Source organism: Triturus cristatus, chromosome 2_2 (genome assembly GCF_964204655.1).
Source record: "Triturus cristatus chromosome 2_2, aTriCri1.1, whole genome shotgun sequence".
In the NCBI taxonomy this organism is placed as follows: Eukaryota; Metazoa; Chordata; class Amphibia; order Caudata; family Salamandridae; genus Triturus; species Triturus cristatus.
This window is the reverse complement of record NC_140582.1, coordinates 752,358,183-752,386,026: the sequence shown is the minus strand read 5'-3', so window position 1 is coordinate 752,386,026 and position 27,844 is coordinate 752,358,183. Positions and strand designations below refer to the sequence as shown.

At 50.6% G+C, this 27,844-nt stretch overlaps 1 protein-coding gene across 2 annotated transcripts in view; it reads right to left on the bottom strand.

Moving 5' to 3' along the window:
* FGL1 (fibrinogen like 1) overlaps positions 1–27,844 on the bottom strand; it is a 360,978-nt gene that overhangs the window by 21,578 nt on the left and 311,556 nt on the right. For both annotated transcript variants that reach the window (XM_085641997.1, XM_085641998.1), the window contains one exon: positions 13,635–13,723. In XM_085641997.1, the coding sequence (XP_085498123.1) occupies positions 13,635–13,723 (89 nt within the window). The remainder of the gene's footprint in view (positions 1–13,634; positions 13,724–27,844) is intronic.

Below are 27,844 nucleotides of genomic sequence, written 5' to 3'. Positions count from 1 at the left end.
ATACCAATGAGTCACTTACCTTGACATCCACCACTACCACAATACAATATGTGTATTGTGAATATTTCAAAAGTCTTTATTTGAAGATGATCCTTTCCATTTTCTTATGTAAATTAGGATCAGATAAATATACAAAAAACAGTTCTCTACTTCTCCAAAGTTATTCAGAGTAAGCTCTTAAAGTTATCAACAGTTTGTTACCAAACATGACTTAATCCTTAAAATGCTTCTCTAGATATACTTCAATTTTCCAGACATGCATCCAAGAATTACAAACTCTCCAGAGTTTACACAAGATCTGAAATGAAGCTCCCATTTTCCAGACATGCATCCAAGAAATACAAACTCTCCAGAGTTTACACAAGATCTGAAATGAAGCTCCTGGCTACACCAACAAAGAATCTTGATTGCCTAGAAATCACAACGAAATGTATACCTGACAATTTCAAAAGGGAAACTGCCATTTTCAAACAATGTGAGAGTTCAGTAGACTCATAGGAAATACAGTTAACGTTCAGGCGCTGATGCATACTGCATCCTCCAGAGACATGAAGTCTTTGACCAAGCAATGCCAACATTCTGTGACCATTGCCAGCCTTTTGTTCTTCAGAAAAAAACTCAGATCGTGTGAGTTTGCAGTATTGCATTCATGCGCTCACCTAGCGCTGAGACGTAAGCCATAAATCATCACAGCCAACAAGTCAAGGCACGTTGTCTCCCTAATGCTTAAGACATACTTGAGTATCTGGTTATTCAGAACATATCTGGGTTCTTCCATGAGATGTCTGGCTTTTGAACCTTCATGGTATGAAATCCTGGTATGTGCATCACTATGATAGGGAGAATCTAAGTTAGAATCAAGAGCTAGATCTCCCAGGAGGGAGTTATCTACTTCATACCCCTTTACTTGATTAGATAATAAGCTGTTTGGCACTAAATGGAACTCAATGTTATTTGAGAGTACAAAGAACATAAGATCTAGGTGGACTCTTCACACGCTACAATCTTCAGCCAAAGAATCCATCAAAATTGACGTGATTGAGGCGAGAGTATTGGCTGGAAGGGTATACCTCTCAACATCTTATTCTTCTGTCACCAGCAAGGTATGGTGGGTGTATTTCATTTCTCATCCAAAACTCATATTCTATAGACACTTCAGTTTAAGCAGCATGTGGAGTATGGCATTTGGGATAAAAAAAGATACACAATGTCATAAAGCCCAGAAGTGAGGAAACCTATCAAACTGCTGGATGAGAGGTTGTCTGAAATTGATGACTTTTGTAAACAAGAATAGACCTATGTGATCCTTTTGCCCTGGCCTGCTGCAATGGTTGTACTACAGTGATTGTGGATTTGTTGACATTTACTGGAGTGCCCAATTCCTGTATAAGAAGGAATGTTCTTTCAAGATTTTGCTCACCTTCTGATGGGTGTTTTATGGCTGTGAATAAATGATTATACATTAACGTCATAAGAAAGCTGCCACCATGGCCATGCACATTGAAAATACACAAAGGACTCGTTTAATCCACGACAGAAGCTTATGAGTTTCCTGGGTGTTTTGACAATTTGTATGTATATATATTCTCCATTTTATTCTGTGATGCACATTCTACGAATATTTTGTGATATGAAAGTACTGTAATAATGTGCAATTCTTTTAGAAAGATGTAAGGAAATGTGACAACGGTATGCTGTGGTGTTGTAAGCAAAGTTAATTTTGATAATAGCTTGTTGCATTTAGGAAACCTATACAGTCATGTTTTATCCAGGTTCTTTAAGCTGGTATGGCAAATATGAGTTGCATTTGGATTTTTACATCTTGAAAATAAGAACCTGTGAAACTGTAGTCATGATGAAGATGGATGCTTGGCCTTTTCAATTTTATTTGGGTTTCTTTGCTGCAGGTAAACAAAAGGAGCTCTAGAGTGGTGGAAAAGTCGCCTGGTTCTGTTGAACTCTTTATACGTGAAATCTTTTTATTGCTTCTTTTTAAGGAGCTATAATAAATGTGATGCAGATAACATATGCCTCTGTGTCTTTAACTAAATCTTAATTTTCTGGTTACAGTGTTATGAAAACCACCACTTCTAGCTGAGGAGTAATGCTTATGTGCACCAGTCCCTCTTTATTGTTGCTCTTTTGGAGAAGTTTTTCTGGTTGGATGTTAGAATACAGAGGTAAAAGATATGAACCTAAAAGAATATCAACTACAGAATATCTACTGCCATTATATAGTCAAGGAAAGTATATATAGATAAGTGGAATTTAATCTTCTTAACTACACATCTACTCAGCTTGACATCATAGAATTAAGATGAGTAAATCTACACTTACGTATATATACTTTCCTTGAAGATTTAATAGTAGTCGGTATTCTGCAGTCGATATTCTTGTCGCGTTTTAATACTCAATAGTGTGAGAGAGGACCAGTTTTACAATATTTTTTCCAGACACAGGTTCATTATGGTGCTTAAATTGAATTTAATTTTTTGTTTTCAAGAAAAGCAATATTTTACGTTGTAGTAGCATGTTTTCTTTAAGAGATTTTTTAAAAAAATGAAAATAATATTTATTTAAAATATGCTTTGTGATTCTGTGGCTAGACAGAGTTATTCTCTAGTTTATGAATCTGGAAGAAAATATCATGACAGAGGATGGAAGTTCCAAACCACTTATCACTGCTGATGTAACCATTGGGGACTCACGTATACAAGGGTAGAGTACATTTTGAATTAATTAGTGTCCAAGGCAACCAGACACCAGAAGTAAATGGCAGTGCCCTCTACTGTTACTGTCTAGTAACCACTGGTTACCTGGACCTGGATAAAGGCCTCTCATTCTCCATTATCAATAATGACTAAGGGCCTGATTTGTATCTTGGCGGTAAGCAAACTCCGTCGCAACGACCAAAATAATGGTCTGCCCACCCAATTTAGATGCAGGCAGGTCATAGATGTAATCATGGCGGAGACTACTCTGTCTCCCTCATGATTAAACCCTTCCGATGGCCCTGTGGAGTAAGGGCCATCAGAGGCAGCCCTGTAATTCCACTCACCTGGTTTAGATGGGTAGAATTAGAGGTCAGTTTTCACTGCCTGTCAGCACCAGGAAATCCCTGGAGGTAGGGGGCAGTGAAAACTGCTAAATGCTCCCCTTGCACGCGAGGGGAGTATTGTCTTTTTTAGTTTAAAAAAGAAACTCCACTTTCTTGATTTTCTTTTTGAAAAGAAAAAAAGAAAAATGTCTGGTACAGAGCATTGTCATTTTGACAGAGCCTTGTACCAAACAGCGAAATGCATTGCCAGGAACTGACGTGACGGTGGTTCCTGGCAATGCTTTATAAATGACTGCCAGGATGGCGGTCATTCATAAATCCTGCTGCAGTAATTTACTTTCTCGCCATGGCAGAACAACGGGCTCTCTGGCAGGAAATAAATTGGGCCTAAATCTCCGTAGGCTCTAACCATAACATATCAGTTAAAGTACCCTCTGTCATACATGATACGGATATCGCACGTCACCAATGAGTTCTGTGACCATATGGAGGAATGAGGCTGAAGGTGGAGCTCCTTTTTAAGGTCATGGCACTTGTTATTGTTATTGTTAAGGGTATTTGTAGAGCGCATGGCTACTCAAAGGCGTCCCAGCGCTAGCAGGGATACCAGATAGATCACAACAGCTTAGTAGGTGGAGTTTTGAAAAAAACACGTATTCAAAAGTTCACGGAAGGAGACTTGCATTATCCTTTTAATGTATGGCAGGGGGTGTTTTATTCCTAATAATACATGATCCTACCATCATCCTTGTTACACACTTATTAAATCCTTAGGGTCTTGCTCCTAAATATGAAAGCAATAGTATGGTTTCAGACATAAAAGCGGAATCTATAGTGCAAGATTAAGAACACCAAAAAAGAACAATTTGCTACAAAAACACAGGAGAATTAGTTTAATGCAAATCATAATTAAAAAGGGCTGTAGCTCAGAGTGAATAGTAACATGAAGGGAATTATTTCTTTCCTGTAATGAACTATGGGCTAAAAATAAACATGTTGCCATAAATCTCTTGTTTCTGCTGATCACTGGCAATTTTAGAACACAGATCTCAATAATAAAAGCTTTAACTGCTTAAACTTCATCTGCAAGGATGCTCCTTGACCTGTCTTTCACCTTGGCTGCTGGCAGCAGGCAATATGCAATCATGTTCTTATTAAATGTGACCAGAGACAGCACAACTCGACCGTAATAAGGAAATTAGAGAAAGGTTTTTATACTAGGTATGCAGATTTACATGTATTTTACATCCCTTTCTTACCCCTGCTTACCTTCTTGCCTTAAGTGCACACCATAAGCCCTTGCTAAGCACTGTCTTGCTTCCCATCTAGGTTTGTGAAATATGAAAAGTAAAATATATCAACACTAAAATATATGCTTATGTTATCATCTTGATGGAAAGTTATTTTTACAGGAGTGATGTCCCTTTTTGATACCTAATGTATGGGGGAAAGATTTAGAATAAAGACAATATGTATTTAACAAATTAATAGAGCACCACTTGGTCGATGCAATACTCTGCATGTACCATGGAAAAACATAGTAGAAGATTAAGAAATTGAGGGGTTATAGGAAATGTGAAAGGTCAGAGGGACATTATTAATTTGAAGTAGATTTTGAAGAAGTGGCTTATAGATTTTTCCAGAAAGAAAGCAGGTTTGAATTGAGTTCCTCAGGGAAAGGGTCCAGATATTGGTGCTTATCAGGAGCAAACCTTGTTGAAAGTTTTATGTTATTTGATTTTCTGTATTTCGTGTATGAGCCTGTCCTTGTGAAAGATGTTCTTATCAAAACTGGGAGTCACTGGAATAGAAGATGCATATGGATTGGTATAGCATGGAGGTGTTAAGGACTTCAAACTGTGTGGCCTGATCAGGGTGATGAACCTCCTTCTGTGATTTTTTTTTTTTTGAAAAACCTTTATTGTGCACAGTTTCATCATCCTACAATGTACATTCACCATCCAAGGTGTCAAAGCAGTTAGACAATAAACCCATGCTTCCAGACAGTAGGACACAGCCATTCATCCGGCAACCCGGGGGTCCGGCGGCGTTGTGCAGGTTGGCATTGTTACAGGAATTAGGTGTGTACTTTGTGAAATGGTAGGTCTATGTTGCTTTTTGGTGTTTTGTTGTGGTGGTCCTTATGCGTGTTATCAGCGACAATGGATGGCGCTGAATTCCAGCCCACACCGCGGCTATCTCGGGCGCCACCCAGGCCCCTATCTGGAGTCGTGTAGGATACCGTGGTTGGCCCCAAGTGTAAAGGCCTTCGGTCAGCTCAGTGTCAGTATCGCGCTCGCAATGCGGGCCGGAGCGCGGCAAGGATGTGTCGGTATAGCTCACTGAGACATAGGTGCTAACGTGTAAATCCGGCGAATCCAGTCTACAGCTTCGCAATTCGAGTCCATGCGTGAGCTATGTGGCGCGCATCCGTCCCTCCAGCGCTACACCCCTCAAGCAGCTGATTGTCGGGGTGCATCTGGTGTTCAATACAGTGTGCCCTGGGCAAGATCTTTCCGCATTCTCTGGGCGTACCCGTCCCTGGTAGGGTGTGTGTGTGTCATCATTGCTTCGCTGCCAGTGAGCGGGGCACGCTAGGTATGGTAGCGCTTCGGGGACGCCCGACGGCGCATCCACCGTCTGTCACCTGTGATTAGGTAGGAATCCGGTCAGGGAGCTTAACCAGTAAACAAACTGCTCCCTGTGTGTATGTGGCGGTAGGGGGAGTCGAGGGTAGGGTCATAAACTCAAACTGGATCGAGGGGAAGGGGGGGGGGAGGAGATCATCTTGCGTTTGAGCGGGAGTGCTAGCAGCTGTCGAGTGGGGCACAGCGGGACTGCGCGGCGCGCGCGGGAAGCAGCAGGCCGGGGGAGGGAGGGGAGGGGGCTGCCAGGCAGGCTGGAATCCCAAAGCGCCGACGCCCACACCCATTTTCTCGACGCATAGGGTGCTCCGCTTTGCCAGAGAGGGAGCGGCAGGGTGGGGTGGAGTGGTCATGCCCTCCCGCCTGGGCCCTCAGCCAGGCACTGTGCGCTTTGTTTCAGATTGTGGCAGCAGCGTTCACTGGTTGTGCGCCATAGCTGTACAGCGGTCAATCCCCGGCAGCAGTCCCATTTAGGGCGGAAGTAGGGGCCACCAGGGGCAAGCAGAGGGGGGCGGGAGCTAGCTCCGTCGCATCAGGTTATCCCCCGGTCCTGGCAGGCCATCTGAAAGGCTTTGAGGAGGTCATCCCAAAGCTGGACGATGGGGAACTTCCGAAGCCCCGCATTTTCCTCACGAAGAAGCGCCGCACTCTCCGCTTGTGCCCAATTAGCGAAGGAGGCTTTCCAGTATCTGATGTGTGGGGGGGCCGTGGCCTTCCAGTGTTTAGTGAGCAAGCGTTTGGCCGTTATAAGACCCATGTCCCAGAAGCGTGCCTGCACTTTGTTATCCTTTGTGTGCTTATACAACCCTAGTGTGCATGCTTCCCATGTGTGCGGCAGCTGCCCGTCAGTGTCGCGCGCGAGCAGTGTCAGTACGTCGTCCCAATATGTCTGAATATCAGGGCAGTGCCATAGCATGTGTAGTAGGTCCGCTCCCGGTAGCGAACACCGTTGGCAAGCTGCGTCTGCCCGCGAGAAGTATCTGTTAATCTTATCTGGCGTGAGGTATGCGCGCTGCAGAATGTAGTATTGTATAAGTTTAAAGCGGGGGTTACGTGGGATGTTGGGTGGGCCGGCCAGTATCAGTGCCCATTCTTTGTCTGTCCAGTCTCTTCCCCTGTCTGTCGCCCAGCGCTCCCTCAGTGGCAACGCGGATGATTGCGAGTGTGCCTGCAGCGCCTGCGCTAGCCAGTGTATGATGTGCGAGCCATTGCCCAGAACATGCAGGTATTGTATGAAGGTGTGCGTCGGAGGTTCTACTGTGATGTCGCCCCATGAAGTAGTGAGCGTGTGCAAGAGGGAGGCATGCAGTAGGAACTGCCCCGCCGGGAGAGCCGTGTCATCAGCCAGATTGGCGAACGTGAGTAAGTCACCATCTGCGTATAGGTCACTCAGCGTGTCCACCCCTGCGTGTTCCCAGCTAGCCAAGCGGACCTCTGTGAGCGGCCCCGTCGGGCCAGGCATGCCCAAGAGCGGCAAACTCGGGGCATACGGCGTAGTCACGCGTGTGAGACGAATGCACTGCAGGAAACATCTGCGCGCCACCGCCAGGTAGATCTGGGAGGGGCATAGCGCGCGGGTTATCGGGTGGAACAGCGTATTTATTTGTGTGCGTGTCCAGGCAGCCGCGTGCGAGGCAGTGTCCTCGAGGTGCTTGCCACTCAGCCACCCCGCCACCCATTGCATCTGCGCCGCGAGGTAGTATAATTCCATATTAGGAACCGCCAAGCCCCCCGAATCCGTGGGCATGTATAGTTTGGTCAGCGCCACTCGCGGTCTCCCCTTATTCCAGATGAGGCTGCGCAGCAGCACCTCTAATTCGCGGAATAGCTTGGTGGGAACATACATAGGCATGTTCGCAAAATAATAGAGTAGTCGGGGCAGTACAATCATCTTGGTCAATGCTACGCGGCTAGGCACGTTAAGGGGTAAGGTGCTCCAGAAGCCAATTTGTGCTCCGATAGAAGCGATCGCTCGAAGGAGGTTTCCCTCCAAAACGTCCGCTGGGGTTCTGTATATCCTTATCCCCAAGTAGCGGAAGGCGGTGGGGTGCCAGTGCAGCCTGTCCCCTCCCAAACAGATGTCGCATTCAGGCGTGTCTGGGCCAAAGGGATAGGCCCCCGACTTGGACCAATTGACTCTCAGGCCCGACACCTCCCCAAAGGCGCGGAAGATGTCAGTGAGGGAGGTAGGGATGGCAGTTATATCCCTGACGTACAGCAGTAAGTCATCCGCGTACAGTGACACCGCGTGCAAACCGTCCGCCAATGGGATTCCCCACTCTAGCCCGTGCATCCTGAGAGTCGCGGCCAGAGGCTCCATGGCCAGAGAAAACAGCAATGGCGACAGTGGGCAGCCTTGGCGAGTGCCCCTGCGGACCCGGATGGCGGCTGAGAGGAGGCGGCCCGTGCGGACTCGGACTGTCGGTCTGCCATAAAGCAGGTCGACCATGGCTCTGTATCCCCCCCCCAGCTGGTACTTCTCCGTGACCGCTCTCAGGTACGGCCACTCGACTGAGTCAAAGGCCTTCTCCAGGTCCAGTATCAGGCATCCCGCCCTGGGCCATTGCTGTGTGGCGTATTCCTGCACCCGAAAGAGGCGGCGGATGTTGTAGGAAGTGTGGCGCGTGGGGACAAAGCCGTTTTGGTCTCTGTGCACCAGGGTGGGTACATGAGGGGCCAGTCTCCTGGCTAATGCAGAAGCCAGGATCTTATAATCCGTGTTTAGCAACGCCAGCGGGCGGTAAGAGCCCATCTGTGTGCCATCCTTGCCAGGTTTAAGAATAGAGACCAGCGTGGCCTCATGTAACGTTGGGGGTAAAGTGGCGGCTTCCGCTGCCGCACTATAAATTCTCAGTAGTTCCGGAACGAGGATGTCTGAGCCGGCCTTGTAAAGCTCAGCTGGTAGCCCGTCCGGGCCCGGGGTTTTGCCATTTGCCAGATTAAAGATGGCTTCTCGGAGCTCGTCCGACGCGAGCGGGGCTCCCAACTCGTCCTGCTGTGCAATAGTCAGTTGTGGCATTTGCAGGGGGGAGAGATAGCCAGTTATATCAGGAGGGGGGACTGATAGGCGGGAGCGATACAACGCGTCATAGTGGGCGGTAAAGGCGTCGTGTATGCTAAGTTGCGTGTATACTAGGTCCCCCCCCTCCGTCCGTATGGCCGCCACCGGGGCCGAGCGGGCCTCCTGAGAGATCAGCCACGCTAAAAGTTTGCCAGGCCTGTCGCCGAGGTGATGCGTTCTCGCCGAGTGCGCGGCATAGTTGACATTTCGGAGGCGCTCTAATAGGTGCGCATGTTCCGTGTGGGCGTCGTGCAGCGGGTCCTCGTCGCCATCCATAGCCCCCTCCTCTCTTGCGAGTAAGTCAGACTCTAGCCTAGTTAGGTCCCTCTCCAGTTGATGCCTCACGTGGCCTTGTGTATGCAAACAGTGTCCCCGGAGCACTACCTAGAAGGCATCCCACTCCACCTGTGGAGTGGATGCCGTACCTGTGTTATCCTCAAAATACTGCGCGGTACGCGCGAGCAAGGAATCGCGGAAAGCCGCGTCTAGTAGCAGCGCAGGCTGCAGACGCCATGTGGGCACAGGAGGGTGCGGGCGGGCCCAGGTTATGGACATGAAGTGTGGGTTGTGGTCCGAATGCGTGCGGCCCATGTAGTGCGTGTCTGTCACGTGGGGTAGGAGGTCAGTGGATGCCATGAACCGGTCCAGGCGGACATATAAGTCGTGAGCGCCAGAGTAGTAGGAATATGCCCGCGTCCCCGGGTTGCGTGTTCGCCAAACGTCATGAAGATCCCACCGCGCGGCCCACTCCAGTAATGCTTTCGTGGCTCCCCGTGTAGAGGCGTTAGCTGGGGGTGGGGAGGAGCGATCCAGTGTTATATCTAGAGTGCAATTATAGTCGCCCCCCACAATCCACGAGGTTGCATGCCAAGGTGCCATGGTCGCAAAGAGCTGCGCCAGGAAGCTGCCCTGATCGACGTTGGGAGAGTAGAGGGACACTAGTGCAATATGCTGGCCATCCAGCCTGCCCTGCGCAGCGGCATATCTGCCCTCCCGATCCACTACAATTTCTGTGGCTTCCCAGGGAGTCCCAGGACGGATCCATATCAGTGTTCCGCGAGCGTATGAGGAGTATTCCGTGGCATACAGTTGCCCTCGCCATCTGCGGTGCAGCGCCCGTACCTCAGCTCCGTTCAAATGAGTTTCTTGGAGCAGCGCTATGCTAATTTTATGTCGCTTTAGGTATGAGTATATATGATATCGTCTAGCCGGTGTGTGCATTCCCCTGACATTCCATGTGCATATTTGTACATTAGCCATAGTAGTCGTGTGTGTGTGTGCGCCTCCCGCTCCCCCCCCCCAAGGGTCGGCCCCCAGTCCAATAGCCCCCCAGCTCCAGCAGTCCGCTCCCAGTGTGTGGGTAGGATTAGCGCCGTGTGCGCGGCACCATGATCTCCAGCAAGGCAGGGGGATAGGGAAGAAAGGGAAAACATAGAGCCTCAACATGGCAACAAAGTCAAAAATACCAAAAGGTCGGCTGCGCAACAGTTCGCCGTCCAAACGCTCAAATGAGCTCGTAAACTATACAGTCTTAGGGGGATCTCGTGGTTTATATTGTATCAGTAAACAAAACAGTGTAGTCCTGGAAGAGCCCGGCATCGCCCCCGGGTGAGGTGCGGAAGCCGCTGCCGTCCGGCGGACGCCTAGTGTCCGCCGCTCAGTGCCGCAGCAGCTGTGTGCCCAGATGTCAGTCAAGTGCGGGCAAGGGTGCCAGGGGGGGGGCATGCCTCTCTCCAAGTAGGTCATGTGGCAGCGAACCGGCAGGAGAGCACCGTGGGGCACATGTGCGGATCTGCGATGTGGGTGAATGAGTCACGAGTCTATGATTAGAAAATGTACTTACAGTGTCTAGGTCCGTGCTCGAGTCCCCCTGAGCAGCGATGGTGTGGGCGCAGGTAGGCCCGAGGCAGTTCCATTGGAGGGCGGGGCAGCTAAGCAGGAACCCAGGTAGGTCCGCGCCATGCGGCAGGTGGCTGTCCGCTACCGGGTTCCCATCAGCCAAAAAGATCCACTGTTTGCGGCGTGACCTCTGGGGGTCCCCCAGAGCTCTGGGTATCCGGGATGCCATAGATCGCCTCATCATCCGTTGAGGACACAGCCGGGCTAGCGCCCGGATGGAGTGACGGCGCTGGGGAATTGCTGATTGCAGCCACCTTGCGCAGGGCATCTCGCTGTTCCTGCTGAATGAGGTCCGCCGGTGGGGAGTGAATCATCGTTTCTTCGACCAGCGGTGGCGTGGGCGGTCTACGGCGGCGCCGGCGCTGTGATCCTCGGGCCCGCTCTGTGGTGGTAGTTCCCGGCGCTCTCCGCGGCGCTTCGGGCATTCCTCCATCCAGCCAGGCCTCCGCTTCCTCCGGGGTCGTGAAGAAATGTGTCTTGTCTCGTGCTACCACTCTCAGTTTGGCAGGGAAAAGTAGCGAGTACTTAAGGTCTGCTTCGCGCAGTCGTCTTTTTACTGCCAGGAAAGAATGCCTCTGTCTCTGCACTCGCACCGTGTAGTCCGGAAAGAACATCACCGCGGCGTTGTCTATGGTGATTTCCCCCAGGTTCCTGGCTTCGCGCAGTATGGCATCTCGGTCCCTATAGTTGAGAACCCGAAGGAGAAACGGTCTAGGATTAGAGCCAGGGGGGAGCGGTCTCGTGGGCACTCGGTGGGCTCTCTCCACCACGAAGTAGGGGGAGAGCGCGCTTTCTGGCAGCAAGTCTCTTAGCCATTCCTCTACCCTGCGAGCCGGATCCGCTCCCTCCCATTGCTCCGGAATGCCTACTAGGCGGATGTTGTTTCTTCGTGCCCGTCCCTCCGCGTCCTCGGCTCGGTCTTCCAAGAGTTCCACTCTGTGCAGGAGATCTCGCACTTATTTGTCTGTCTGCGCCGCCATTGGTTCGATGACTGCCATTGTGTCCTCCAGCGTCTTAGTGCGAGCTTGCAGCTTTTTATGATCGGCCCGGAGGTGGGTTAAGTCTATCGCCACGCCATCGATTCTGGTCTCCAGGGAGGTGCGTGTCAGCTGGAGGGATTCTTCCATCCGTTCCATGGCTGCCAGGACGCTGTCCAGCTTCGACGCCACCTGCTCGGTATCCATCTTGGGCGCTGTTTTTCGCTTGCTTTCCCCTCGCCGGTGCAGTCCCCGATCCGGTGCGTGTTCGCACCCCTCCAGGCATGGGGCTGGCGGCGCTTGCAAGGTAGGCTCTCCTGCCGCAGGGGGGTAGAGGCCCGTCGCGCGTGGCGAATCACCGCTGTGGCGTCGAGGCTGTCGTTGCGAGCCGTGTATCGCCTCCAGGGAAAGGGGCGGCTCGCATATCTATCCCAGTGCGGCGCCGGGTTCCGCCGTTCCAAGCTACCGGGCCCCGCGCAATGCGTCCCGGTCGTCGTGGGTCCAGAGGCTCCAAGCAGTGAAGGGTCCAACGGCCGCTAGACGGATGACAGAGGGCTCCCTCCAATGGGTATGGTCACGTCTGCGCCTCTCGCCCACCCCGCGTTCGCGCTCTCTTTCCGCAGTGTCCGGGGGCGCAGGGTTTGCGTTTCGTGGGTCTATGGGGTCCAGCCAGGCGCCCCAGCAGCTCCCTCGGTGCCGGCGGGCAGCGGCGACGTGGGCAGCTATGCGCAGCAGCGGCGTAGCCCCTGTCCGGAGCGAGTCTGTCCTCAGTGCCCAACGTCGTGCATGAAAAAACGGGGGGGGGAGAAGGCAGTCCCAGCTCAGAAGGAATCAGGTCAGAGCGGGGGGAGGGGGAAGCCTCATTGTCCCCTCGTGCGTCCTGGGATCCCTAGCGCCGTTGGGGTATCTCACCCCTCCAGAAGGCCATCCAATCCCGGCAGCGGCCGGAGGGCATCCACTTATGCGTGGCAGCGGCTAGGCACCGTCGTCTCTCCGGTTCCACCCGCCGCTCTCAGGACCCCAGTTGAGCAACTCACTTGTAGGCCAGGCGCTGCGGGCTCCGTCCACGTGTTTGCCCCAGGCCATCCCCAGCTTGCCACCGCCTCCAGCTAGTTCTCCGTGGGGGAGGGGGGGTCCGCAGGCGCCTCCGATTGCAGCTCCAGTCGTGTGGGGGGCCCCTCCGCAAGGGTCGCAGGCCTCCGCGCGCCGCCGCGATGTCTCTCCCGCAGGCCGCAACTCAAGGCCCAGGGGTCCGTCTGAAGCCGCGGACGCGCGTAGTTAATGTCCCCAGAAGCGCTGCCATCTAGGCGGCCTCAGTCTCGCCTTCGGGGTCGGTGCAGAGCCCCACTTCTGATTCGCCCCAAAGTCAGCCAGGGCAGGCAGCAGGTCTCGGGGCAGGTCCGCCGGCAGCAGCGGGCTGTGTAGAAGAAGTTTTGCCGGATAAACGACCCGGGGCAGGGAGGCTCAGGCGGGAGCTCTACCCGAGCACGTCCGTCCGCATCGCGTGGTAAGCCACGCCCCGCCGTGAATCTCCTTCTGTGATATGTGTGCTTTACAAATGAGAAAACCAATTTAGGAATCTAGACTTTTCTAGAATAACAACAGGACACTGCTGGTGGTTAAAATTAATCATCAAACGAAACAGCATATGTCAATTGCAACACTGTCATCCCTAAGGGTCTCTGGGCGCTGTGTCTCCATCAAAGAGCCAGCTCTTGAGTCTCTTTCTGAAGTCTACCAGCGAGGAAGCTGTACGGAGCTGGTGGGGAAGGCTGTTCCAGGTCTTGGAAGTGATGTAGGAGAAGGAGCAGCCACTGCTCCTTAAATTAAATTTATTAGTCTTGCACCTTCTTTGTTGATAACAGTGAGTCTATAGCTGGATAAAAAAGTGGTACATACGTAGGTCTTTTTGAAAAGCACTCCTGTTCGGATGGGTACATAGTAGTATATGTTTTACAGACACATTTTCCCATCTTCCAAAAAGTGAAACTTACCTCTTCGTCTCCAACTCTGAAGCTGTTATATTGTGCGTAGCGACGTTGTCCTTCAAAGTCTGCAAGATCAATTCTCAAAGTATAATCGCCTGAAATGAATGACAAATTATAACTTTTAATGCAATTTTCTCTTTTGGAAATATAAAGCTTATAAACCTGCCTCTCACTCCACCATGAAGCATAGGCAATTTGGGCCAGATTCACACAGCTATTTGTGTGTGTAAGTTTCACTGACATGCGCATGTGGCAGGAGTATGACTTCAAGGAATTCTCAAAAGATATCTTGCAGCTTACTCATTACAGTATTACCTCGTAAATCTGTATTGCTGTGCATTAAAAGAAAATCTACTCCAGGGAAAGAGAAAACATGGGGCCATTTATTGATATAGCCTCACAAACTGTCTCTTTATTAATGAAGACTGAAGGCTTAAATTCAAGTAAATATATATCAAAGTAAAAGTGCATGGCCCTGGAAAGCGCAGGGTTTCAGACATAATGCTCTCCGCACTATTTTTCTTGTGACTACCCTGCTTCATTCACAAAGTAGCTATTATTATTATTATTATTATTATTATTTTCACAATCTTGAATCCACGCTTTGGAGCACAAATCCATATTATACCTTTGTGGCTCTTTACAAAATGCATCGTAAAGATCATCTATTATTTGAAAGCCCTAAACTTCTTTGACTCATTTCCTCTTGTTTTTTTAAAAATTATTGTTGATTATTGTTTTGGCCAAAGTTTTCGACATTCTCCACCGTAAATACATGAATTAAAAATAAAAAATATTTGTCATGTCGGAACATCCTCCTTGGTATGTCATGGATTTTATGATGAGTTATTTAAGAAAATAAACAAATGTTGCTTGTAGTCAGAAATATTGAAGGTAATATTTTCTTGTAGCATATGCAATTTATGTGTAACACCAGTTCTGTAAATCCTGGTATGCACTGGCCTTTTTCATGTTTAGCAGCATAATTTCCAGTTGAGCACGGGGTGGCTTCTCCACTAGGGCAGAGGAGCATCGCCCCACTGCTTTCTCGCAGTGCGGGAAAGCCAAAACATAAAAATGGTAATAACTAAACGTTATTACCATTTTATGTTTGCTTTGGGCATTGTGGGCGGGCGTGTGAGTGGGGCTGCTCTGCTCTTTGAGCAGGGCAGGGGAGGAGTGGTTTGCCCACTCCTGAGTGTACAAAGACTGTTAGGTCGGCCCTCTCAGGCTGCCCAAATCAGTCATGCGCACTCTGCGCTTCTCTGTGCAGGCTGCATTGCACCCTGCATGGAGAACATGGCCACCCCATTAGCCCCTGGCTGGGCGGAATCCCGACCAATCACAATTTTGTGATTGGCTTAGGGGAGGGAGCCTGGCTGCCTGCTTCCTGTTCCTGTCGGAGGCAGGAGAGCAGGAGAGCAGGAGCCGTGAAGACGCGGGACCCGGTAGAATTATAATTGAATTTGTTTTTTAAAAGTTCCACGCGACACTCCCGCGACCCTTCGTGCCCAAATGTGAGCAATGCCTGCCGCTACTGGTCGAGAATAAAAGGTTATGAAACCGAAACACTCTAATTCCATATGCTTCCTAACCACACGTTCACACTTCTGTCATCAGCCACACCAAGAGAAGGGATAATCCCAGTTCAATAATTTATAGCTACAACATTGACAAACGCAACTAGGGGCGCACATACTCAAAAGCGCAGATGGTAGAGCAGTGCATGTTGCAGATTGGAATCAAAAGTTTTGCCTCATAAACTGTAAAACACTTTCCATTTTTTCCACATCTGAATTGAGTGGGAGGCAGTAGGTCTCCCAGATGTCAGCGCACCTTGCCTTGTCCAAAATACAGTCATCAGACAAATCATGTTAACCCAGGGCTACCCAATGTATAGATCTAAAGGGGGCTTGAACCACGCAGGATTTTCAGAAGAACCACCAGTAGTGGCTGCTACTGGGCTGTGGTGGTGGAACGGGGGGTAAAAAGAAAAGCAATTGGGCAAAGAAAAAATAAATTACTTACCCTTCAGGCGGCCGCTTTCCCCCATCCTCGAGCTCTTTGGTCAACGAACAAGGAAGCACCCAGGCTCCTGACTCCCCTGACCAATCACCATGCTGCAATGCAGCGCTGTGATTAGTCTGAGCGCCGTGGTTCGGCGATCAAAGAGGGGCTGGGAGGCTGGGCATGTTCTTCACCGGGCTGTACAACACAGCCCGGTGGAGAAAATGCACAGTGCACACAACTGTTTGGCCGGCCCAAGACGGTCGGCCACGCAGTCATGCGCACTTGAGGGAGTGCCACCACTCCTTCCCTTGCAGGAAGCGCAGCCCCACTCCACCCTGCCTACACCAACTTTACAGAGCTAATAATGAAAAATAAAATGATAAAAATATTGTATTATCATTTGATTTTTCTTGTGGGACGACGCTCCTCTACCTTAGTGGAGGAGCTGTCATTGAGAACCACTGACTATGTAAAGGGTTTAGGTTTAGATTTATTGCATGTAAATATATCTTTCATGGACATCCTAAAAACCTGGCATAGACCCAGTTCCCTGGGCCAGCACTGGGACCCTATTTGAATTGTCGATTTTTTTGAAATTCTGACTCGCCATAATATGTTATAGTGTGAGCTCAGCAGAGACCACACGCACACAAGAAACAGATGTGTGCGGCTGCTGTCGCACTCTGTACAGCAGTCACAGAAAATCTTATAAGTTCAAGTGATTGAATAGTTTCATAGCTGCTGTAAAGTTGCTATTGGAATTAACACTCTTACTTTTGGCTGATCCAGGAAATACTGTGTCATGCCAAATTGGATAACGTGTCCTCCTTGAACTATGATGCCATTGGTGCTCCAAAGCTTTCACAGCCACTGACTACATAGACGCATTTACAATGGGAGTACAACACCAGAATTATGCACGTTGTCACACTTTTTTTGGGACAACAAGCAAATTAACACCCGGGGGCTGATTCCGATGGCCGGTCGGACAGCTGTCCGTAGCCTTACCGTGCGACCGACACGTACCCGGAGCCGGTCCGTCCTGTAGAGTAAGTACGATGCGCATAACTGCCAAAAACACGACTGACACTTAGGCTGTGAATCAAGCCCCATTCTCCGTCCGAGCCGTAACTCCTAAAGATGAACCGAGTCGCCCGGAAGCAGTATCCATAGTAGTTTCCGTCATGACAAGTACGATGCGTACTTCCTACGCGCCGGACGGGTCATCACGCACGGGACGTCACAGCATCCGGAAAACAAGCATATCAGCTACGATTCTCGCCACAAATCAATACACGGCTACGAGACGGACCAACTTGCAGCGGGTACGAGATGGAGCAACAAGCAGCGTGTACGACACGAACACATCATGAATCCCATTGCGCAGGTCATACCAGTACTCTACATCTATGACCGGATCAGGACCGACGGCGCAGGCGGTAAGTCAGACACCTACAACACAAACAAACGACACGTACCCGCAAAATGGCACACACACACAGGGGATCCACATCCTGGCCACTAACAACAGCCCACCATAGCGGCTGCATGGCCAGCACCACAAACACCCCCACCCATAGTGGATCTGTTGCCCATCACTGCTGCCACCCCCACTCACAGGGGACCTGTTGCCCATCACCCCTGCCACCCCCACTCACAGGGGACCTGTTGCCCATCACCCCTACCACCCCCACTCACAGGGGACCTGTTGCCCATCACCACTGCCACCCACACCCATATGGCTGATGTTGCCCATCACCCCTGCCACCCCCACTCACAGGGGACCTGTTGCCCATCACCCCTGCCACCCCCAGCCATAGGGCTTATGTTGCTCATCACCCCTGCCACCCCCAGCCATAGGGCTCATGTTGCCCATCACCCCTGCCACCCCCACTCACAGGGGACCTGTTGCCCATCACCCCTGCCACCCCCAGCCATAGGGCTTATGTTGCCCATCACCCCTGCCATCCACACATCAATATGGCTGATGTTGCCCATCACCCCTGCCACCCCCAGCCATAGAATGGGTGATGCGCAACACATCCAGCATACTCTAACATCAGGTATGTCCGCCAAATACATCCCCCATAACATCATGACAACAGTGTGTAGTCTGTGACAAATGCCCACAACAGTGATTATAGCTACGAGCATACAATGTAAGTAACAGCACATGTGTGACGAACACATGAGTGTGACATACACAAGGCAAGCTTCACCATAGCACTGTGGCAATGTAAAAAGAACACCCCCTCACTGTGTAGAACAGAAGTTAAGTGGGGGCTCACAAACCCCCCTCATCACAGTGACCAAAAGGTAAGTTGATCATGGTCAAAGCTGCAAATAACAAACAGCATGTATGATCCCTGCTCCCAACACATCAAACACTTCTGGGGCAAACTAGTGGTTGTGTCCCATACACACAGAGATGTGGTGAGGCTAACAGTGCTGTGAAAACATAACACACTCTCGGCCATGTGCAGACAAGCACCACACATGGGGGCTGACAATACATTCAGCGTACAATGACACAACAGCAGAAGTGACCATCACCAAGCATGCACACATCTCGAAAATAGACACACCAATCAAAACAACATGTGTAGACTGTAGGTGTCAGCTCACAAACTCACATTCCATGCCAGCAATGGCACCCAACAACCAGGATGAATGTGCACAATGATGTGAAATGACTCACAGGGAAAGCATGCAAAATCACAGAAACAGCATCCAGACAAAGGCCCACAACAGCAATACCAATGCACTGGTGCAGATGCACAAACACAAACAGGCAAACTCACACTGCACATCGGACACAACATGTGTGTGTGTGTCACAGTATCCCCAGGCAACTACACAACACATGAGGGGGGCTGAACCACAGTGACACAGATGTGGACACAGTGCCATACAAAAGTAAAACATCATTGGGACACCCTCAGTGGGCAATCAGGCATTGGGAGATGAGAGGGAGCACAACAGACACATGTGACACAAGCTGGTATGAACACCAACTAACACAGCAAGAGACTGACACACAACAGCACTATCCCCAGGGACCAGACATTGGGGTGACACAAGCATGCATGACACCTCCACTATGATGACAAAGGTAGATGTCGTACAAACTGGGAAACCCAGACATGTGTCCTGTGCCACAAACGTACATCACACATACACAAACACAAATCATTCAGCATGGCCCCTCATCCATGGACAAACGGGAGCTAGGGGACCATCCATGCAAACATTCACATCAGTCCACCCTCAACACTACACACCCTGAACTGCAACAATGTGTATCTGTGAAGCCCACATGGACAGGTGACATTGCACATGCACCCATGACAAACCCAGGAATGTTGGGATGAACTAAGGTGCACAGACACATCACACAAGGACAGTTTAGAACCCTGGGGAATGACAGACATACTGCACAGTACGCGGTACATGGCCATGACTTCAAAGCTCATGTAACCTTCAGAATTCCTGCCACAGGCCCAGGACAATGCAGTTGCCAAGGAGAAACACAAGGCACACATGCTGACACCTGCCAGCATCGCAGCCATGAACCCGACAAGTGGGAGCAGTCACACACACATACAAATGTCTCAATCACTGAAAACTACCACCTAGGGACAACTACATGATATTGCGAACAAACAAGTGCCTTGAGGAACCCTGACAGTGTCCCATCTGTGTCTGACAACATCATCACCACTCAGAACTGACAAATCCCAATGATGATACACCAATTAACAGTAGTGTGTCATGCACCCACACATCTGGTAGCCCATTGGAAAAGTAGTGGGATGAACCCAGTACCACTCAGCAAGCATCAACAACAGGAACATATCAAGGGAACATTGTCTGTGTATGAACAGGGATGTGGACACACACACATGCTCATACAACCCACACCATGGGCCCAGGCCATGTCACTGGACAACACACTAACTTGAGGGGACACAGCTCCTGTGGGAGCCCAGCTGTGCCAAACATATTCACCGCAAGTCCCACTCATGTCTGCAGAACACTTGGTCAGTCAGCCATCAGTTACCACACAATGAAGGCTCTGGTCAAAACAGCCTGGGTACGTAAGTCTCCCTTAAGTCATCTGCACATATCCAAAACATATGTCTAGCAAGTTGCACAGAGGCCCCAGTTGCCCCTATTACAATGATGCCCACACCTGTAGGTCCAGTGTTGATGAGCACAAAGTATGTGGAAGTGACAAATTGGACAATGGGAAGCACATCATATGTGCAGGGGTGCAAGCCACAGATGTAACCATGCCAATGAAATGCTCACAGAGAGATGTACACAAATAGTTGATCCTGACACACCCAGGTAGCTGCAAAGGATGACATGGATACCCACCAGAATAGGATACATATCTCATGGACCACAGGGAGTACCTCACATCAACACATCAGTATTCAACATTGTAAACCAAGCATTACAGGCGCAAGGGCATGTAAAACAACATCAACATAATGTACAGCTAAATCAAGTTCACAGGGATAAAGTAAAAAGCTTTATTCAGCATATTAAAAGTGAAACGTCTGTTCTAACAAAAGGACAATGGCCAGTCCATGTCCAAATGCCAAGGAGTGAACTAGAGTGACAAATTCAGTATATGAAAATCTAAACGTCTGTGCAAACAAAAGGCCAATGGCCAGTCCATGTCCAAATGCCAAGTGAACTAGAGTGACAACTGTCACACCTTGCTTGCCTGCACTGCTAAGGACCGGGGTCATCCCCTCGGAGGGGCATACATGGGGGCAGGCCAGGCACCGCAGGGACAGGATCAGGGCGCAGCAGAAGGAGTCAGTGAAGAGGTGGTGGATGCAGACGAGACACTTGCAATTGCAGTGGAGCTGACTGAAGTGGTGGGTGCTGTCACAACTGTGGGGCACAAGTCAGATGGTGTGGGTGCCGGCATAACTCCAGTGTGGAGGTCAGATGGGGTGGATTGGCTCACCACTGCAGTGCCCAAGTCAGACGGGGTGGTCGTGGACTCCAAAGCAGTGCCTACATCCATGGGAGCGGAATGGGGGACAGGTGAGGTCCGCAGGGCAGGGGGGGAGACACGGTCCCCACATCAGTGGCACCAACTGTCTGACCAGGTGTGGAGGAGCAAGTGCTAGGGGGGATGGCCTTAGCATTTTGGGGGTGGTGTATCTGTGTGTTGGGGAACTCGGGGCAGGGAGTGGCGGTGGAACCTCTGGAGTGGTGACCTGGGGGATGGAGGACGGAGACTTTGCCTTGGAGCTGCGTGGTGGCGGGGAGGTCTTGCTCTTCTGGCGCCGGGGGGACTTGCGGGTGGGCGTCTCGGTCTGACTGCGCCTGGGGGAGGGTGTCCGGGTGTGAGGGGCACTCCCTTCTGTATGTGGGGACTTCCTCTTGCCCTTGTAATCAGGATCTGCAGGGTCAGTGGGGAAGAGGCCACGGTCACAGAGGAAGAGCTTCTGGGAGGATGGGGTTGCAGGTGAGGCAAGGGAAGGGGCTGGGAGGGAGCGGTCGCGGAGGACTGTGAAGTGGTTGTGGATGACTGTGTGTGTGTCAGCAAACCAGCCCCTGTGAGTGTGGAATCAGTCCCCTGCGCTTGCCTGTGTGCACGTCTAGACCTTGGTTTGGGGGTTTCTGTGGTTGGGACAGGTAGGGTGCCAGGAATCGTGGGTGGTGCAGGGGTAGGAGGGGTGCGGGACTGTTTGAGGAGGGACACTGCTGCCGTCAGGGAGGAGGCCACGGACTGATTGGTCCTCTGTAGGGCAGACATGCCCGAGGAAATGCCCTCCATGAGTGACACCAGTTGTGTCAACAGACCTGTGTGTGCATGGAGGACCTTCAGCATCGACGTCTGCCCTACATGGATCTGTCGAAGTAAGTCCAGACTCCTAACTCGGGGCAGCAGGGGACACAGGGGTAGGGGGTGCGGTGCCTGGCACAAAGGAGACATGCTCACGAACACGGGGGCCCACAGGGACCTCTGGGATGGAAGCCGATGGGAGGGGGGTGGTGGTGGCGGCGGGGGCGGGGACCGCCTCACTATCTGGGGTTTGGTGGCTGCTGACACCCGCCTCCACAAGGGAGTCATCCTCAAAGCTGCTGTGGCCCTCAGCTGGGGGGTATGGTGCTGACGACTCCTCTGTGTGGCTCAACTTGCCCTCCGTGCCACTGGGTCCACCCGACTCCTCTCCTTCTGTCCCTGTAAGGCTCTGTGGCTCCTCCTGGTCCGTGGAGCTGTCCCTTCCTGTGGCCGTGGATGTATCTGGATAGGAATAGGAAGTAACAGAACTACACCAGTCACCTGCACCGACTGCACACACCACAGTGAGTACATCACATCACAGGGCAAGCCCTGGCATCATCAGCTGAACACTGCTCAAAGTGCCAACACTGTTTAGGATAAGACAATTGTCATTCTCAACATCAACCATGGCACACATATCCCTCCTTGACCTTCTGACATATGTCCGTTGCATGTTGGATGCTAACACGCCAATGTGCCAACATGCACCACCCACACATCAGTTGTACATGCAAGTGAACATGTAGGAGTATGTCACTATACACACAGCACATCTCTTGCTACTGACTCAGTACAGGTGTCCGGATGAAGGGATGGGCAGATACTCATTCCACATGCTTGTGATGCATGCCAGCAACACACACTATGATGTACTCCTGTCCCGATGGTCAATGCCACAATGTGGTGCATGGTGCACACTTGAACACAATGCAGGCTCACTCATAGCAAGTTAAATGCCATGGCACTGGTATGCCCTGAAAGTCAGTTAACACTGTCTCCTGTCACAGGGGCAGGGCATCCAGACAACAACAATATGCACTGACTCACAATCCTAGCTCTGGGGTAAAGCAAACTCAGCAGATGACCGGCGCACTTGCCCATCCCATGCAAACAACATATCCAAGACCCAGAAGACCCCACATCATGCAAATCCGACATATGAGTGTCAGCAAACACAAATCCCTGTATGTATGTATTATGTATGTATTAAGTTCTTATTAAGCGCAACTGTCACCCCAAGGGTATCCTGGCGCTGGACCATAGGTGAGTCATCAGATCTAATACACTACATTACTTTGGAAAGAGATAGGTCTTCAACTCTTTTTTAAAGGAGAGGAATTCTTGCTTACTCCTTAGCAACAGAGGGAGAGTATTCCACAGCTTAGCAGCTGTAAAACCAAAGGCACGACCACCCATCCTCACTCTAACAAATTTAGGGACTATGGTCAAAAAAGCCGAGGAGGATCTTAAGGGTCTAGCAGCCTGGTACCACGAGAAAAGATGTTAGAGTGGCAGCGGTCCCAACCCATGCAGCGCTCTAAACACAATACAGGCAGCTTTAAAGAGAATACGCTGCTGAACAGGCAGCCAATGGAGGTCAGACAGAGCTTCTGAAGATGATGCAGAGCGAGGTCGGTCTAAAGCCAGTTTGGCCGCCATGTTTTGAACCCTCTGCAGCCTACCTACTAAAGACTTAGGTGCCCCCAGAAGTAGTGCGTTGCAGTAGTCTAACCTACTGAGTATAGTACTGCGCACCACCTCTATTCGAGCCTGTGGGGGGAGCAACGGCAAGATTTTACGTAGGGCTCGAAGCAGGCCCATGCACGTAGCTATAGTCTTATTCACCGAGGCATCCAGTTGCAGGCCAGGCTCAAACAAAATCCCCAGGTTACGGGCCGACTCCGCCGCTGTCACCGTACCTAAGATAGAGGCTGGCCAGAAACCTTCTGGTAACGTGCGGGAGGGCTGATCCAATGAGCAATGAAGCACTTTAGTCTTTGCCCCATTGAATTGGAGTGAGTTGAGGCGAAGCCATTCTGCTGTTTCCGACATACACTGATGGAAAGTGTCCCTCAAAACCGCCTCCTTACCCTCAAAAGAAAAAATCAGTTGTGTATCATCGTCATAATTGATTACCGAGATGCCGAATGATTTTATCAAACTGATTAGGGGTCGGAGGTCATGGTTAAAGAGGATCGGGCTGATCGCAGACCCCTGTGGCACACCCTGCTTCACCTGACGTGTGTCTGACCGAAAAGGTGGTAATGCAACTGCTTGTTGCCTATTTTCCAGGTAAGATTCAAGCCAGCCCAGCGCCAGACCACCCACGCCCGCCCCCTTGAGGCGATCCAGCAGGACAGCGTGATCCACCGTGTCGAACGCGGCCGACATGTCCAGCAGCACTAAAAATGCTGCCTTACCCATATCGACACGCGTTCGCAGATCGTCAAGCACGGTGATCAGGGCGGTCTCGGTCCCATGCGCCGGCCTGAAACCAAACTGGACAGCGTCCAAACAAGCGTTGGATTCCAGAAAGTTTGATAAAGTTCTTGTAACCAACTTCTCTAGAATTTTTATAGGGAATGGAAGCAGCGAGATGGGTCTATAGCTGGCAGGACAAAACGGGTCCAGAGAGGCCTTTTTTAGCAACGGTGTCACGATTGCAAGCTTCCAGCTGTCAGGAACCGTGGCTGAAGTCAAAGACTGACAGCAGATGGTATACAACGGAGGTAGCAATTCTATCTGAAAGGCCTTCCATATCCTATGTGGCAGGGGGTCTAGTGGGGAACCCGACGACACACCATTAGCCACTATGCAGAATTCCTCCAAGGAAGGGATAGGAAAGCAAGATAATTGCTGTTGTTCCCCCTTAACCTCCTCGACACCCGAAGGGTGAGGAGGTTTCCGTGGAGAAGACTCTATCAGGGCCACGTGGCTCGGAGTCGAGAGGCCACTCAAGATGAGTCTGATTTTTTCCTCAAATGCAGAGGCCAAGGAATTACACAGCTCCTGAGATGTTGTGGTAGCTGGGGCTGCAGAAGCCGGATTTGCCAAGTTGTTGACCAGCTTAAAAAGGGTTTGTGATTTATTAGTGGCTTTAGTCAAAGAGTCTTCCAGAAACTTCGCCTTAGCCAACTTTAGGTGGTCTTTATATTCCCGCAAAGCCTGTCTGTATTGTGCACGATCTGAATCCGCGTACCCTCTCCTCCAAGCACGCTCCGCCTGTTTACAGCGGAGTTTCTGTTGGCTGAGATCACCAGTGAACCAAGCATTGGTTCTCCGAGGCTTGTTCTTCACCCTTTTTAAAGGGATCAGTTCATCCAGTGATGTTACAATCTGTTTACAAAGGGTAGTGTAGCTTTTATCCACAGTTTCCTGCACCTCATAGGTTGTAGGCAACAGAGAAGGTAAACTTGACCCCCTTAGTAGACGGGACCACTGTCTGCTAAATTTATACCCAGCCGAGCTGTCACTGCGCTGCACTCCAGCCACACATCACACATCACACATCACATCACAGTCTGCCATGCATGTAACCCAGCTGCATGAAGGACACAGTTGCATACACCATTGTGCGTTGTCAGATGATCACACACCTATATGTCACACAGGTCTTGTCTCTCACAGTCACATTGCAGATGTCATGCTGACCCTCTGAATCATGGACACCCCAGTTGTACTTAGCAACAAGCCACACCCTGATGACACAGAGGCAGACACCTGAGCACACATGTCACTGAGCACAACCTGCAATTTCATACACAGGAGTGGGATTACAGAGTGTTTGTAAATGCCCTTGAGGGGGCATGACTGGCCAGGACTAAGTGAAACAGTGTTTGGCCCTGGACAGTAGTCAGGTGGCTAAGCAAGTGGGACATACTTGCTATGCATACTCCTGAGGCCCCTAAATTGGAGTCCCCTGCTGCATGGGTTTGTTTGGAATACCCCAGCCACATGTTGCGAGTCAGACCAGCAATTGGTGCACATCTCAAGGGCACACACAGATCACATGTCAGATCTCAGGCCTTGTGTAAACAATTGACCCACCCATGAAACACACAACAGATTCACGGGAACTGATGCTGACCGGTACCTGAAGCATAGCTGACTGCAGGGACACAGTGCCCTAGTGACACAAGCAACAGATTGGAGGGGCCACACCTGTGGAACAGATGAGGAGGGTGCATCACACAAATGAGGGACCTGAATTTGGGACTACAAGAGCTACGTAACGTGGCAGTGTGAGCAGGACAAAAGACTGCTATTTGCATGTCAGACATAGTACACAGATCAGACATGGACTCACCCCCTTCCTGCTGCTGTCTGGCCTTCAGCTGCCTATCCAGGTCTGGGAAGACCACTGCCAGGATCCGGAGCATGTGGGGAGTCAGGGTCCTGTGTCCTCCCCTCCTGCGTGGATGTGACAGCTTCAGCTGGACTCTAGCTATCCTCCGGGTCCAGCCCTGAAGGTACGGCCACCTCTTCTGGCAGTTGCGGATCCGGCGCTTGTAGACCCCCACAGAACGAACAGCCCGGGCGATGGTCAGCCAGATCTCCTGCTTCTGGTGAGGATCAACCTGTGAGGAGGACAAAGTGAAAAGTGCATTAACACACATGCTCCATATTTCTGCAGCACACATTTGGATAGACATGTCATCATCACAAAGGGAAATAAATTACACAGGTAGTGCAACCATGGGGTTTGCAAAAGCACATGCATGTCTGACATGTTAACAATGCCTGGATAGTTTGAGCTTGCAATATTGCACTTTAGCAGCAGGAAAACTATTCATTGCATGTACCTACACACTTTGGGGGATGAAAGCAGTCATTGAGACTGCTTGCCACTGGTGTACACACTTCTAGTACTGCTAGTCAGACAACATGCACAATTACCTGCTCCCCTGGTTTCCCATAGAGCTTTCTGTACTCTGGAAGGAGCCCGTCCAGCAGGGCCTGTTTCTCCTCCTCAGTGAAGGCTGGGGCCCTCTCCAGAGTACGTGCCATAGCAGGAGCCAGAGGATGCATAGACAGCAGCAGTGGTAGCAGGGATGTGGTCCAGTAGCATGTAATGCAGGCAAGTGAGCAGGCAAGTGAGCTCCCTGGAGGCTAGCCAGCCTTATATCTGTGCTGCAGAGGCAGACTCTGTGCCATGTGTCCCAAGTGATAGGTCCAACACGGTTGCATTCTATGAATCTGGCCAATCCATTTAAAAGTACGACTCGTACACGCCTTCCGCATCGTTCAAATCTTCATCTTCATGGAACACTTGAAATTGCAACATTGTTGTAGGCATCCAACTGAATTTCCAGTGCACAACTCGTACAACTTTTGAATCCGCATCTGTCTTCATGACAGTCCAGAGCCAATTGGTGCGCACGGCTCGTTCAACTGACTGTACAATGCGTATTTTGAACGTACACATGCACCCGTCTCCATACGATTCAATGGCCAAGGCGTAAGCCTGTCTCGGACCATGCCTTTCTGACACGTATGCATGATAGTCACCCACGTCGGACCTCATTGCATTCAGTGCCAAAGCGTACGCACTGCTCGGACATGACCCGTGCAATGCGTACGCATTGTCACCCGCGTCGGACCTCATTAGTGTGACTATTATACGGATGCAACACACATATACTGGCCATGGACACCTGCGCACACCTGCCACACTATAGCATTGGCCACACAGTGTCCCATGGCATGTAAGGCTGCATTCCCTGGGTGTTTGGGGGGGGGCCACAGCTGTTTTTTTGGCTGGCACTTTGTGCAGCTACTCCCAGGCTGTGCACGTGTACATGGGGGCAGAATCCTTTGTGTGTTGTGCACATTACCACTGTGATGTGCAATTGTACAGTAATGGGCATGAGTCAAGGCCACAGTGTCAGGTTGGATATGTTTAGGACATGTCACATACACCCTGAGTCCTGTGGTTGATGGCATGTACGTCACAGTGAGACCTGTAGCCACAATACTGATGTGCACCCACAGTCTGTGTGCATGTTGTGTCTCAGATGTGACTGATCACATGTTACCAATGGGTGACAGTCTCCACATCCATGAGGTATATGCATCAACCTTGATGGGGTGTGTGTCTAAGAGACGTACATGTCGGGCCGGCAGGAACAACAGTGGCCACTACCTGTGGGACTTACGCTTGCCTTGTGGTGTGTACGTGCTATGCCATGTCCATTGCTGTGTTGATGTGGCAATACAGGGAGCCTGGGTTTCTGCATGGCAAAGATATGTGATGCCTGGGAGACATGAGGCCTCAATTGTCACTGGGGTGTGTTTTTTTAACGTTGCAGCAGCACATAGGTTGGGTGACACAGCCACATGATTGGCCCATTGCACTACATGGGACTCATGTGGACATGAGGAATTGAGATGT